At 42.9% G+C, this 16,034-nt stretch overlaps 1 protein-coding gene across 1 annotated transcript in view; it reads left to right on the top strand.

The window, feature by feature from the left end:
• PKD2L1 (polycystin 2 like 1, transient receptor potential cation channel) overlaps nt 1-16,034 on the top strand; it is a 68,471-nt gene that overhangs the window by 50,372 nt on the left and 2,065 nt on the right. Inside the window, exons 9-14 of the mRNA XM_088473892.1 lie at nt 1,116-1,236; nt 4,236-4,334; nt 4,560-4,681; nt 4,890-5,007; nt 11,456-11,592; nt 13,188-13,335. Of these exons, the coding sequence (XP_088330018.1) occupies nt 1,116-1,236; nt 4,236-4,334; nt 4,560-4,681; nt 4,890-5,007; nt 11,456-11,592; nt 13,188-13,335 (745 nt within the window). The remainder of the gene's footprint in view (nt 1-1,115; nt 1,237-4,235; nt 4,335-4,559; nt 4,682-4,889; nt 5,008-11,455; nt 11,593-13,187; nt 13,336-16,034) is intronic.

The following is a 16,034-nucleotide window of genomic DNA, read 5'->3' as shown; positions in this document are numbered from 1 at the left end:
GCATTTTGAATTCCATTTATCAATTGATATCTCTGAGAATAATGAACTTACAACATTAAGCAGGCCTATAATAGCAATGTACAAAATGGACCAATAAGCTAACACCAACAGACATTTAAAGTACTTTACGAAGGGTGTTGTAGGTTTGCAGACATAATATTCTTTTTTTGGGGGGGGACAATTTTAAATGAATCTCATACTGACCTCTCCAACAGCTTTGCACTTGTTACATATGTTTATAAAAGGAGCTAAGTATCCTTAATTTCTGAATCAAAGAAAGCACACAAGCCAAGAGCTTCAGAAGAGTTTCAGTCACAATATACAATGAATATACACTATCATAGAATATTACTTGCCTAGTTTCTGGCATTCCACCTGATCCGACTGGTCTCCTGATGTCTGCACTAATGTATTGTTGATCAGTAAGCTCTTGGCAGGCGCATGGAAAGCATTGACGCCAGATAACCTTCCCCAATCCAATATATGGTACAATGGCTTCCATAGTATAACATTGGACGAGTTTTCAGTACCCTTTAGCTCACCCTTACTTCATTGCTCTGTGTGAAGTCACACAATTGGACACTTTGGACAATGCAATATTACAAGCAATGTATAGCCGATACAAATGAGAGACAGCACAAAAGTTACACTTGTACATGTTTATTTTGGAAAACAAATGCAGCATTTTTCATTAACGTTACATGAAAATCAGATTAGGATGTATCTAGACAAATCAGTACTTCAACATAGTGTTTACTTTAAAGGAATATGGCAATTATACCAATTGTGATAGAATATTGTCAGCACAATGGCGACATTAATATCATGTCACTATCATCCTATATCCATGATCCAGGCAACATACCAATGCCTATTCTTATAGCTATAAAACCTTCAACAGCAATTTGACAAGACCTTTGTGTAGATCACACGTTAAAGAATTACAATAAATGTGATTATTTTATAGGCCTATTGAGTGCTTATGTTTGGTTGTCTGTATCCCATCAACCCTTGATATTTCAAGGGTTACACTTCCCAATCCCTTCCTCTTCAACCCATATGCAATGTCATATTGAAAACCATTATAAAGTTATTGCTAATCTTTTATTTTCTAGATTCACCCAGTTTAGAATCATCTTAGGAGATTTTGACTATGATGCCATTGACAATGCCAACAGAATTCTGGGACCTATTTATTTTGTTACCTACGTTTTCTTTGTCTTCTTCGTGTTGTTGGTAAGCTTGTGCGAAACATCCAAAGTGTGATGAGCGCATGCACAACAGTAATTCCCACAGCACCCATCCAGGGGTGTATCTAGGGATCCGAGCGCCCCTGGCAAACTAATGGACTGGCGCCCCCCCTCCCCCCATCATTTCTGAATAATTACACTATATATTAAATAAGTACTTAAAATGATTCCCCAGCTACCCCCCTATGCAGTACCCCCAGTAGTAGTCCCCCCTATGCAATGCCCCCAGTAGCAGCCACCCCCAAGACAGTGTCCCTAGTAGTAGTCCCCCCATGCTGCATTTTCCCCAGTAGTAGTCCCCGCTATACAGTGCCCCCAGTAGTAGTCTCTCCTATGCTGCATTTCCCCTAGTAGTAGTCCCCCCTTTACAGTGCCCCCAGTAGTAGCCCCCTATGCTGCATTGCCCCAGTAGTAGTCCTCCTATACAGTGCCCCCAGTAGTAGTCCCTCCTATGCTGCATTGCCCCCAGTAGTAGTCTCTCCTATGCTGCATTTCCCCTAGTAGTAGTCCCCCCTTTACAGTGCCCCCAGTAGTAGCCCCCTATGCTGCATTGCCCCAGTAGTAGTCCTCCTATACAGTGCCCCCAGTAGTAGTCCCTCCTATGCTGCATTGCCCCCAGTAGTAGTCCACCCTATTCTGCATTTCCCCCAGTAGTAGTACTCCCCTATACAGTGCCCCAGTAGTAGTCCCCCATTGCTGCATTGCCCCCAGTAGTAGTCTCCCCTATACAGTGACCCCAGTAGTAGTCCTACCTATACTGCATTGCCCTCAGTAGTAGTACTCCCCTATACAGTACCCCAGTAGTAGTCCCCCCTATGCTGCATTGCCCCCAGTAGTAGTACTCCCCTATACAGTGCCCCCAGTAGTAGTCCCCCCTATGCTGCATTGCCCTCACTAGTAGTACTCCACTATACAGTGCCCCAGTAGTAGTCCCCCCTATGCTGCATTGCCCCCAGTAGTAGTCCACCCTATTCTGCATTTCCCCCAGTAGTAGTACTCTCCTATACAGTGCCCCAGTAGTAGTCCCCCATTGCTGCATTGCCCCCAGTAGTAGTCCCCCCTATGCTGCATTGCCCCCAGTAGTAGTATCCCCTATACAGTGACCCCAGTAGTAGTCCTACCTATACTGCATTGCCCTCAGTAGTAGTACTCCCCTATACAGTGCCCCAGTAGTAGTCCCCCCTATGCTGCATTGCCCCCAGTAGTTCCCCCTATACAGTGCCCCCAGTAGTAGTTCCCCCTATGCTGCATTGCCCCCAGTGGTAGTCCCCCCTATGCTGCATTTCCCCCAGTGGTAGTCCACCCTATGCTGCATTGCCCCCAGTAGTAGTCCCCCCTATGCTACATTGCCCCCAGTAGTAGTCCCCCATATGCTGCATTGCCCCCAGTAGTAGTCCACCCTATGCTGCATTTCCCCCAGTTGTAGTCCCCACTGTGCTGCATTGCCCCCTGTAGTAGTCCCCCCTATACAGTGGCCCCAGCAGCAGCCAACCCCCACCATAAAGTGCGTCCAGTAGCGGCCATCCCCCATAGAGTGTCCCCAGTAGCGGCCACCAACTATACAGTGCCCCCTAGTAGCCCCCCCCCCCGTGCCAGGCTTACACACACTGAAGAAATAAAACCAAAACACAACTTACCTGAATCCCCGCTCCTGACGCGATCGCCACTGTCCGCTCTTACTGGCCCGCTCTGCAGTGCACTATGGGAGAGACGTCATTACGTCTCTCCCATCACCCGCTGCGGGGGGGAGCCGGAAGGCGGAGCTCTTGAGTCCCTCCGTGGACGCAGCAGCCAATGAAAGTCTGTCATTGGCTGGCTGCTTTAACAAACACACAGAGCCCTTTGGCTGGCGCCCCTGGCGAGTGCCATCCTGGCCAATGGGTAGATACGCCCCTGCACCCATCTACCACATTGTAATAGTATCTGCATTTTCTTGCTCAAAGTATTGTTCAGTAATAGAAATAACTGCTGTATCATAGATCATAGTTTATTTTTTTATATAAAAAGCAATATTTCCTAACGTTATCACAGATGTCAACAAAATTGCATGTGATGGACACTTTTCCTGCCTCAATACTGGGGCACAATCATGATAAAAGTAACAAGGGGAAATTTTAAATGTGTTCTTATAATTGTGAAGAATTATACCAGGTAGAGAGAGAGAGATCAGTTAAGATACCAGGAATGGTGGCTCCACCTCAAACAGCTACAAATAGCCCACATACGGAACATAGGGCCTGATTCAGCAAGGAACGCACGTTAGCAGACACGCACCCGTCTGCTGCGAATATGCTAATCAGTGCATACGCACGGAGACCACAGCACAAGATGCAGGCGCCCAGCCCCATATTAAGCCGCCCATCTCCCTTTACTCACAGCCTGATCAGCACGCAAGATAGCATAACCATCGGACCCATTAGCATAATAGTGGTTGACCTGACCTGCCGCAGGCTTTTAGCCGCTTCCTGTGCACAGCTTATGGTATGGCTGCGTATGCTTTAATTATGCATGCCCCTATAAAGGCGTTACAACACCTGCGTTCGCCAGACCACCCCCTGTCACCACCCACAAACGGCACTTCCTGTCAATCAGTATCGGAAGGGTCTGTGTACACACTGTGTGCAGTCTGCGTACCATAACCCGATCGCACTGGCTAGTTCGCGCATGCGCAGAACATTGGAACGTGCGTTCTCTCCTTTGCGTTCCTTGCTGAATCAGGCCCATAACTCATAATAGCCAATTAAAAAATAAATCCCCTATTGGGCAGCACTTTAAAACCTCTCAACATGGATGTGCTGGAGATAGTGAGATGCCAAAGACCCCAGCTTCCCACATAAATATGGAAGTCGAACATATTTTTTCCAAATGTGTCACAAAAACATGTATATATTTCTGAAAAATACCATGCACTTCTATTTAAGATCAATTTTGTCTGTTATTCTTTTTTTTTATTTATTTATTTTTGTTTAATAATTTCCTCTTTAGAACATGTTCTTGGCCATCATAAATGACACATATTCAGAAGTGAAAGAAGAGCTTTCACACCAGAAGAATGAGCTACAGTTTTCGGACATCTTAAAGCAGGTATGGGTAACAAGTACAGGCCTTGTTTTTTTGTTTAAATTACTCTTTAAATGTGATATTTATAAGTGATGGATAATGTGGTTTAGTGTCATTTTGCCATATAGTATTAAAAAGTGACTATTTTCCAGTTTAAGCTGTAATGCATTCTGGGCAATTTGCCCTTTTTGGAACCGCCAATAAACAATCTACCAAAAAGGTATCAAGTTCACATTTACATTATTCCAGGGTTACAGGAAGACATTAATGAAGCTGAAACTAAAGAAAGAGCGCATTTCCGATGTGCAGAAAGCACTGCAACACGGCTCCAAGGAAATGGCATTTGAAGAATTCAAAAACAATCTAAAAGAGTGAGTAGTAGCATTGTATATTACAGATCTATGGATCTAGATTTCAATGGACACAACCTGACCCATAGAAGGATCACCTAATTATTCTGCCTCTATGTTAAAATTGCATATACCACTATACACAGACAGAGATTTTGGTTGACTAGGACATGTCTCAAAAACTAGTAACAAGTTATATCACAAAATAAAGTCCTTTTATTTATTGCAGGATGGGACATGATGACCATGAGATTACAGCTGCCTTTTCTAGATTTGACCAGGATGGTAACCGGATCCTAGATGAAGAAGAGCAGAAGAGAATGAGAAATATCCTGGAGGAAAGGAGGGTATGTGAACAATACTAATATATAATAAGGAGTGTAATATTTAGTGTATTTTATATTTTTTCACCCCTATAGTAAATCTTGACCAAATAAGTAAATGATAGTAAATCTAGGGTGGCACTATCCCTCTTGGATCACTCACCCGGCATCCTCTACTTCTGGCACCATAAGTGTGGCTGTTTCATCATTGGCAAGCAGCACACTCCCAGTATAATACTGACATACAGTATAAGGAACAGCAGCTACACATGTCAGAAACTGCTGGCTACTCCTCCTTCATGTCAGTGCCACATAACTATTGACACTCTAATAAACCATCAGGTTCCACTAGCTGTAACACTGACACAGAGATAATCCTATCCTGAATAGAAAAAAAGAAAAAGAAAAAAAAAAGAGGAATAATATAATTAGCAATCCATAGTTTACAAATGCAGAATATAACACAGGAAACTGGAAGAGAGAACATTTTTATTCTGGGTTCTATGAAATGAGCATATTACTTTGTGTATCCCACATTGTATCATGGTACCAGTCAACATGATTATATGCCTGGTAGGCACTGAAACTTTAAGCAGAAATACTTTTGTTAATGAGCCTCACAATTAAACAGGGACAGTATAAGATGACTCTTCCCATTGTAGGGGTGAATTCTGGCAATAGAATGCAGGGTACATCTATTTGTACCTCCAAATCAAACGAGTCTTATCAGACAATACAAAATGTACAGCAGCTCCTTATTAAAGATGTCCCACTTCTACAACTGCCCTCAACTAGCTAATGATAAAACTACAATAGTGTACCCCTCACCAGTGACATGTCCGTTTCAGGAAGCAGTCGGACGCAATCCCGACAGTCTAATCCCGGCAAGGTACAAATGACAGGCGTCAAAATCCCGACGCCTGTCATTTTACCTACGCCGGGAGCCCGACACCCGGCTTACAGATCGAAGGTAAGCCAGGCACGCACAGCCGCGGGGGGTGGGGGGGAAGGGTTAGATTTAGGGCTCCCGGGGGGGGGGGACTTAGGGTTAGGCACTTCCCGGGGAGGGTTAGGTTTAGGCTTTGGCAAGTGGGGGGGTTAGAGTTAGGCACCCCTAAGGAAGGGTTAAGGTTGGGGGGGGGAAGATTAGTGGTTATTACCTTTAGCAGCAGTCTGAATCTTCACCCCTGCCGGACATGCGCTGTTTGGATTTGCGGCCGGCGGTGATACATACCGATCCCGTCAGTTTCCTCTGTCCATGAATACACAGCTGTAGTGGTTACTACTTTGCTGTTATGATACTTCATTCAGACAATGGAAAGTACGTAAACTTTACATTTCTTCTGTTTCACAAATAATCTATCAAAGTCCAAAAAAAAAAAAAAAGTTTTCAATTGCAAAAGGTCAAAGTCAGAATGAAGGTTTTCATGTTTACAGAGCAGTATTGAGGGGTTTGCAATTGATGCCGCCGCCCAGGGCACAAGGCCAATGGGAAAGCACCATCGCTGCACTTGTGTTTGGCTAGTGGATGTCTGGAATAGTACCCTACAGTCTGGGAAGCCACCCTACACGTCCTTAGCATGTGCCCAGCTTCCAGCTCCCCTTCTGTGATGCAGTGACCTCCCATGTGCTGGGAGCAGGGACAAGCCGGCAAAAGTGCTATAGCACTGCATGTTACACTTCCAAGCTGAATGCAAAAGAGGATTCGGCTGATTCTGTTAAGATATACTTTTTTATCCATATATCAATGTATGATGTGATTCTTATTTTGTCAGTGGTGCAACTCTCATCCACTTATGTGGATTAGTCACACCATTGTATAAAATAGAAATATATAACAAGTGACGTAACTATAGAGCAGGGGTAGCCAACCCTGGTCTTCAAGAGCTGCCAACAGTGCTTGTTTTCCAGGTCTCTTCACAGACTTACAAGTGAAATAATTAGCCCCATCTGTGTATCTTTTCAAATGTGTTAGTGAGTATGGCAGTGGTTCCCAAACTGTGCACCGTGGTACCCTGGGGTGCCTTGGGACACTTGCAGGGGTGCCTCAGGTTGGTGGTCCAGCACCAAATCATTTTATATACGGTCAATACGGTAAAAACGTGAACAAACAGAAGTGTAAACCTGTCCACCACCACATAACTGAGCCTAAGGATGACATATAAGCACAATTTACTTCACTTTACAATTTTACTAGATTTGTTTCTGAATTTCTCAATAACAAACTTATACTTAAGGGTGCCGTGAAAACAATGCTGATACTCTAGGGCGCCGTGATTCAAAAAAGATTGGGAACCACTGGAGAAATGAATACACCTGTGGACCAGGTGGTCTGCAAAACATGAACTGTTAGTAGCTCTCAAGGACAGAGGTTGGCTAACCCTACTATAGAGGCTGCAAGGTGTGCGCTTGCTATGGGGCCCGGTGGCTTAGGGGGCCCGCCAGTCAAGCAAGCAACCCCCTGCACCATACTGGCCAAGCCACCTGCATCTTCGCGATAGGCTCCCATTTTCTTGACAAGCTTCACGCTGCCCCGCAAAGTTAAATAAAATCCCTGCATTTCCACTGGCTCATCCGGATGTGACAGGGGCGGGGCTTGACACCCAGTATGCCAAAAAAAAAAGCAGCCACGCACCGAAGGGTTGTGGGTAGCATCGGCCATCTAGCGCAGCAGAGCCTGTACTAATCAGTGCAGGCAGAGATGATAGCCCGACTCCTTCTCCCCCTGCCCAAGCAAGTAACTAACTAGTAGCTAGTACTGCCACTGTAGTAGTAGTGCTCAGGGGGGTGTTTGCCAAGTGATCAGTGGCGTATCTAAGGTGGGGGAAATGCGGCACATGCACTGGGGTGGAGGAGGGTGCCAGGATATGTAGTAGAATTTTTTTTTTTTTTAATGTGCACTTCTAAACTATGCCGGTAGCCTCAGGAGCGCAGTCAGACACAGCGGCTACAGTGCTCCATACCCTCACATACAGTGCATCTGGAAAGTATTCACAATGCTTCACTTTTTCCACATTTTGTTATGTTACAGCCTTATTCCAAAATGGAATAAATTCATTTTTGTCCTCAAAATTATACACACAATACCCCATAATGATAACGTGTAAAAAGTTTTTTTGACATTTTTGCAAATTTAATAGAAAAAAACACTAAGAAATCACATGTACATAAGTATTCACGGCCTTTGCCATGAATCTCAAAATTGAGCTCAGGGGCATCCTGTTTCCACTGATCATCCTTAAGATGTTCCCTCATCTTAATTGGAGTCTACCTGTGGTAAATTCAGTTGTTTGGACATGATTTTGAAAGGCATACACCTGTCTATATAAGGTCCCACACTTGACAATGCATGTCAGAGCACAAACTAAGCATGAAGTTCAAGGAATTGCCTGTAGACCTCCGAGACGTGATTGTCTCGAGGCACAAATCTGGGGAAGGGTACAGAAAAATATCTGCTGCTTTGAAGGAAGAAGTTCGGTACCAACAGAACTCTTCTTAGAGTTGGCCGGCCATCTAAACTGAGCGATCGGGGGAGAAGGGCCCTAGTCAGGGAGGTGACGAAGAACCTGATGGTCACTCTGTCAGAGCTACAGCATTCCTCTGTGGAGAGAGAACCTTCCAGAAGGACAACCATCTCTGCAGCAATCCACCAATCAAGCTTGTATATTAGAGTGGCCAGACGGAAGCCAGTAAAAAGCACATGGCAGCCCACCTGGAGTTTGCCAAAATGCACCTGAAGGACTCTCCGGTCTGATGAGACAAAGATTGAACTCTTTGGCGTGAATGCCAGGCGTTATGTTTGGAGCTAACCAGGCACCGCTCATCACCAGGCCAATACCAACCCTACAGTGAAGCATGGTGGTAGCAGCATCATGCTGTGGAGATGTTTTTCAGGGGCAGGAACTGGGAGACTAGTCAGGATAGAGGGAAAGATGAATGCAGCAATGTACAGAGACATCCTGGATGAAAACATGCTCCAGGGCGCTCTTGACCTCAGACTGGGGTGACGGTTCATCTTTCAGCAGGACAACGACCCTAAGCACACAGCCAAGATATCAAAGGAGTGGCTTCAGGATAACTCTGTGAATGTCCTTGAATGGCCCAGCCAGAGCCCAGACTTGAATCCAATTGAACATCTCTGGAGAGATCTGAAAATGGCTGTGCACCCACGCTTCCCATCCAACCTGATGGAGCTTGAGAGGTGCTGCAAAGAGGAATGAACAAAACTGCCCAAAGATGGGTGTGCCAAGCTTGTGGCATCATATTCAAAAAGACTTGAGGCTGTAATTGCTGCCAAAGGTGCATTAACAAAGTATTGAGCAAAGGTTTTGAATACTTATGTACGTGTGATTACTTAGTTTTGTTTTTTTTTTAATTCAAATTGCAAAAATTGCAAACAAACTTTTTACACGTTGTCATTATGGGGTATTGTGTGTAGAATTTTGAGGAAAAAAATGTATTTATTCCATTTTGGAATAAGGCTGTAACAAAATGTGGAAAAAGTAAAGCGCTGTGAATACTTTCCGGATGCACTGTATACTGAGAGCGCGACAGGGAAGGTCCCTGCAGCTCTCAAACACACACACTGCCTATATTGTGCGCTGACCTACAGTGCGGTGCAGGTCCCGCCCAGTTCATATTAAAAAAAAAAATTGTATATATATATATATATGTATATATATATATATATACATATATACACACAGTCAGGTGCATAAATATTGGGACATTGACAGAATTTTCATATTTTGGCCTCTATTCACCACCACAATGGCTTTGAAATGTAACAAACAAGATGTGCTTTAACTGCAGACTTTCAGATTTAATATGAGGGTAATTACATCCAAATCAGGTGAACGGTGTAGGAATTACAACGGCTTCTATATGTGCCTCCCACTTTTTAAGGGGCCAAAAGTAATAGGACAAACTAAACAATCCTAAATCTAACTTTCACTTTTTAATACTTTGTTGCAAATCCTTTGCAGGCAATTACAGCCTGAAGTCTGGAACGCATAGACATCACCAGACGCTGGGTTTCATCCCTGGTGATGCTCTGCCAGGCCTGCAAATGTCTTCAGCTCCTGCTTGTTTTGGGGGCATTTTCCCTTCAGTTTTGTCTTCATAAAGTGAAATGCATGCTCAATTGGATTCAGGTCAGGGGATTGGCTTGGCGATTGCATAACATTCCACTTTTTAACCTTAAAAAACTCTTTGGTTGCTTTTGCAGTATGCTTCGGGTCATTGTCCATCTGCACTGTGAAGCGCCGTCCAATGAGTTCTGAAGCATTTGACTGAATATGAACATATAATATTGCCCAAAACACTTCAGAATTCATTCTGCTGCTTTTGTCAGAAGTCACATTATCAATAAATACAAGGGAACCAGTTCCATTGGCAGCCATACATGCCCACGCCATGACACTACCACCACCATGCTTCACTGATGAGGTGGTATGTTTTGGATCATGAGCAGTTCCTTTCCTTTTCCATACTCTTCTCTTCCCATCACTCTGGAACAAGTTGATCTTTGTCTCATCTGTCCATAGGATGTTGTTCCAGAACTGTAATGGCAAACTCTAATCTGGTCTTCCTTTTTTGTGGCTCACCAATGGTTTACATCTTGTGATGAACCCTCTATATTCACTCTTGAGAAGTCTTCTCTTGATTGTTGACTTTGACACATATACACCTACCTCCTGGAGAGTGTTCTTGATTTGGCCAACTGTTGTGAAGGGGTTTTTCTTCACCAGGAAATTATTCTTCTGTCATCCACCACAGTTGTTTTCCGTAGTCTTCCAGGTCTTTTGGTGTTGCTGAGCTCTCCGATGCGTTCTTTCTTTTTAAGAATGTTCCAACCAGTTGATTTGGCCACACCTAATGTTTTTGCTATCTCTCTGATGGGTTTGTTTTGATTTTTCAGCCTAATGGTGGCTTGCTTCACTGATAGTGACAGCTCTTTGGATCTCATATTGAGAGTCGACAGCAACTGATTCCAAATGCAAATATCACACCTAGAATCAACTTCAGACCTTTTACCTGCTTAATTGATAATGAAATAACGAGGGAATAGCCCACACCTGTCCATGAAATAGCTCTTGAGTTGATAGTCCCATTACTTTTGGCCCCTTAAAAAGTGGGAGGCACGTATAGAAACCGTTGTAATTCCTACACCATTCACCTGATTTGTATGTAATTACCCTCAAATTAAATCTGAAAGTCTGCAGTTAAAGCACATCTTGTTTGTTTCATTTCAAAGCCATTGTGGTGGTGAATAGAGGCCAAAATATGAAAATTCTGTCAATGTCCCAATATTTATGGACCTGACTGTATACATTTTATATATACACATACATATACACACATATACATACACACTCTGGATGAGACCTGAGTTGGGGGGCCCCTTAAAAATTTTGCTATGGGGTCCACAAAGTTCTAGTTACACCCCTGAATATAACAATGCTCGTTACAGCTGGCTCTGAATGCAGAGATTGAGAATTTGGGAAGATCATATGGGAGCAAGGATTTGGACGAAGTGGTGAACTTATCAGATATGAAGAACAACCTTTCTGCTAAGTCCAACTGGGTTTCACAAGAAGAATTCACAGTGTAAGTGATTTTATTAATCAAAATGGTCTTTGATTGAAGTATGCATATGCCAATAGATGAGTTATGAGCTGTTTGGTTGGTACTTTCTCTCTCCCCACTGGGTTTATTTACGAAGTGTCAGGTTGTAAAACACAACACTTCTGTTCGTGTTTATGCCCGATAATTAAAAGGGCAATGCTTTTACTAGCAGTCTCTTGCTAGTAAAAGCATTGCACTTTTATTTATCAAACATAAACATGTACAGAAATTTCGGGTTTTATTATGCAATACTTTGTATATAAACCCTCTAGGCTTAGTAAATCTACCCCGAATGAGATTAGAGCACCTGTGTAAAGTGTTGTATTGTACACATTTTGTTTATCGGTTTCTATGTTAATATGTTGGGTAATGACTAATTCTGATGTGCAGATGTTATTGCAGCTTCTATCATCTAAGAAGAAATATGTCTTACAGCCCACCTCCTTCTGTACCTAGGCAAACCATGATGCAATGCAGGGATAATACTGGTCAGCTTCATTTTTATGTGTGATTTAGAGTTGAGCTGGGACACACCACCTCCTAAATCGAAATTTGCCCCTACACAAATTTACACCTGCAGCATAACATGGTTTTCAACAGGTGCAAAGTTATATTTGTAGACTTCTAACCATAAATGGGACCCTTCGGGGTAAATTTCAAGTACCAGACCGTTATTTCTTAATTTTTAGCACCTTTCACCTACAACACACAGAAGCCTGCACAGATCACACTGATCTGTGCAGTGCTTCTGCAGAACACGCTGCTCACAGGCAGGTCTACTCATTTCAGCCCAATATATTATACACGTTTCAGTGAAGTACGATTCTTCGTAAATCTGTGTGTTTAAGGAAAAACCACGTGTCTCAGCATGTTCATTCTTGGCCAGACATGATTCTTAGTAAATTTACCCCTTAGAGCAGAGGTTCCCAAACTCGGTCCTCAAAGCGCCCTAACAGTCCAGGTTTTAAGTATATCCATGTTTGACCACAGGTGACTTAATTAGTACGCAGTCAATTTGATTTAACCACCTGTGCTCAGTCATGGATACCTCTAAAACATGTTTTTGGGGTGCCTTGAGGACCGCGTTTGGGAACCTCTGTCTTGCAATGATGTAAGGAGAGGAAGGATCCAAGGCGCTGAGTTATAATGACAAGACTGGGTGTAATACTCACCAACACAATTAATAATCATTATATGAAATAATTTTATTATGCACTGCAAAACAAAAACAATATTACCTCTGCTTTAAGATTTTCCACATGAGCATTTTGCTGCTGGCAATTTGGCTGGACTCGTGTGACAGTGGATGAAAACCACAGACACACAGGAGCTACGAGTAACTGCCTCCCATGAGAACCCTGGAGTGTAATCCTTTCTGTCTGTCACACTAAGCAATAGAACACACCTGTTAGTGTATTACTTGTTATGAGTACAGTATAAAACAATTAGAATCATTTTTTGCAAGCTATCATAAAAGAACAGACACAAGACAGACTTATGAATTAGTAACACTGCCAATAGTGAATCCACAACATGAGCTATGAGCAGCACCAGTCTGACCACTGCTTGTCTTGCAGATTTTTGAGAAGACTTCAGCAACTTGAAATGTCCGTTAGTGGAATAATGGTAAAACTAGAAACCGTGGAGACAAAATTGGAAACGCTGGAAACAAACAAGACGAAGCAGACGAACCTTGTGGACAATCTGCCAAACAATATTGCAAAGGTAAGCCGTGTTATGTTCACTGGTGATGACCAGGCCCTGCGCAGTGTAACATTACAACAACAGTGTGGCACTCTTAGACCGGCTGCTGCTAAAGGTGAACAGACACAGCCAATCACATCAGAGTAGGAAAGGTGTCAGAGCTTTAGGGGCCTATTCATCATCACTTATTTTTCACAAAAACAGGTGAAAAATTAACATTTTCACCTACTTTTGTACAAAATAAGTGTCAGGGCCATTCATCAAGGTTCGAAAAAGCATTTTTTCGGAAATTGATGGCGTTACTGAATGCTATCCTGAGATGGCGTTCAGCCCCTGATAATCTTCACAGACTGCTGTTTACACGGTAACCTGTGAGGAAATGGAGGGAGCAGCAGACACCAGCAGCGGTGGGGGGCCAGGACACACTGCAGGGGGGGGGGAAAGACACCAGTGGCTGCGGGAGTGAAGGGGGGCCGGGACAGACACTAGTGCCAGTGGGGGGAAAGGGGGGGCCAGGACGAACACTGGCAGCTGGCGAGTTGAAGGGGAGACTGCAGCAGTGAGGAAATCCTTGTGGATACCTCAGCTGCAGGGAAAAAGTATCACTTTCCGAGAGCTGACTCCACAAAAACAGCAGCTTTTCGGAAGTGATACTTTTATTAGGGAGGCACGATGAATGCCTCCAAAACATCTTTTAAGCTCGCAGCGAATTTAAAACATATTTATCACTAGTGATCATCCCTAATGATGAATAGGCCCCTAAGTCCCTTCAAACATGAGCTCTAAATTTAGAGGGAAAAACCACTTCTACCAATAGGCGGGGTAGGTGTTCTCTGAAATGAGGGTTACACATCTACAGCACGCGTGTTTAAGCTCTGAAGGAAAAAAGAAAACCCAAGAGTTGTAGGTGTCCTCAGCATAATAGGAAGTGAAAGCACTGAGGCCTAGAGAATTCAGAGAGTACAAGTCTGCACTAAAAAGCGAGGACCTCTGTGTGGGGGTAGTGAGGTGTGCTTGTTTTTATTTATTTGTTAAATAATGGTAGTTCTATTACATTAGGCTTGCATCATACTTTTATTTTTCATAGTACTTTACTAAGAAAGGTGTTTTGGGATTACACACGTTTAGTCTTACACATTACCAAAAGTGACAGATTAGTGTTTTACGTGTACATTTAAGAGGCATTTCCACATACCAGGCTCCCTACAGACACAGAGGATATCATAAATGATGAACAGAGAATTTCAAAGATAAAGTGTAGACTAAACCTAGATGGATAAACTGACTATGAATATTTGTAGCCCAAGGAGAAAAAAAAAAAAAAAAGAGATTTAAACAGCAAGCACAGACCTCTTCTGGTCATTGTGTTCATGTGCACATCATGGAGCGTCCCAAAGCTCCCTCATGCTGGGTAAGACTGTGACCTAGATGGAGGAAATGTGTTTAGTGATAGCTTGGTCTAAAAGAATACAATTAAAAACTGAATGACGGCAGCAGATATCATTCTACTTGGGATACTTATTCACAGGCGCTGGTGTTTTTGCCCATGGTGCTTTATCCTGCACTGCACACACAAGGAAGTGACTAAGAATATAGTTCTCTGTTGTGCTGTGGCACAAGCACTGACCTAGGGGTATATTTACTAAAGTGCAGGTTTTTAGAAGTGGAGATGTTGCCCATAGCAACAAGATTCTACTTAACATTTAACTTCACCTTCTAGAATAGCTTGAATCTGATTGGTTGCTATGGGCAACATCTCCAATTCTAAAAACTCTCACTTTAGTAAATATACACCCTAGTCTCACAATACTACCGTGACAATAGGGTGTTTTTTTTTCTCTCTCAAACTCTGGATGGATCATGGATCTATAAAATCTGCAGCAAGTATGAAAAAGCATTTCATTATAGTGATCAACAGATAATGATTGACAGGTGCCACACTACTTTCTGCTGCCAGTGAGTGCAGCGCAGGGTAACAAACTGTAATACTGCGACTAGAATGGGTGATAGCCGCAGTGTCCAGTTGCTGCCAGACTTACCAGTAATTGCAGCTCAAGGTGCTTCTATAATATGGTGCAAGACGGAAACTTGTCTGGGGTTTAATCATAATTAGTTAGCAAAATGCTTAGCTTTTAACTAACTGTGTATCATATGATTATTAGCGATTCGAATTCCTGGATAAATCCAATCTAACTACATGATATAAGAAAATGAGATGTAAAAAAATAAATAAAAAAAGGGTGAATACTGATTGATGCAAGAGGCTTTGCCCTACAGCTGCTATATTCTTTCACAATATGGAACAGATTCATTTAGAGGCAAAATGCATCCCACGCATATCTGGACATCGCTAGTTTTTCTGTGCCCCTGTATGGGGAGCGAGGGAGCAACGCATCATGGGCAAGCCACTTCATTCAATCGCCCTCTATAAGACTCTCTTGCAATACCGCCAAGCTAAAACAAATTAGTCATGCGGAGTCTAGGCAACATACAATATGTTTTTGCAGATAAATGAAAAGATTGGCAAAGTTAATTTAAATATCAATTTTACACAAACATCACACTTTATAAATTGTATAAATTATTTAAGGTTACTATGTTGCGATCCTAAATACTGAAGCAGGTGAACTGGAACTAGCACGATCAATAAACCAGCAGATTGGTCGTTTTAGTGTGTTTGTGCATAAATAAGCACTTTTCAGTTAAAATGTTTTTGTTTT

Source organism: Taudactylus pleione, unplaced genomic scaffold (assembly GCF_031769625.1).
Source record: "Taudactylus pleione unplaced genomic scaffold, aTauple2 ptg000016l, whole genome shotgun sequence".
Lineage (NCBI taxonomy): Eukaryota > Metazoa > Chordata > Amphibia > Anura > Myobatrachidae > Taudactylus > Taudactylus pleione.
This window is presented reverse-complemented; position numbering and strand designations above follow the sequence as displayed.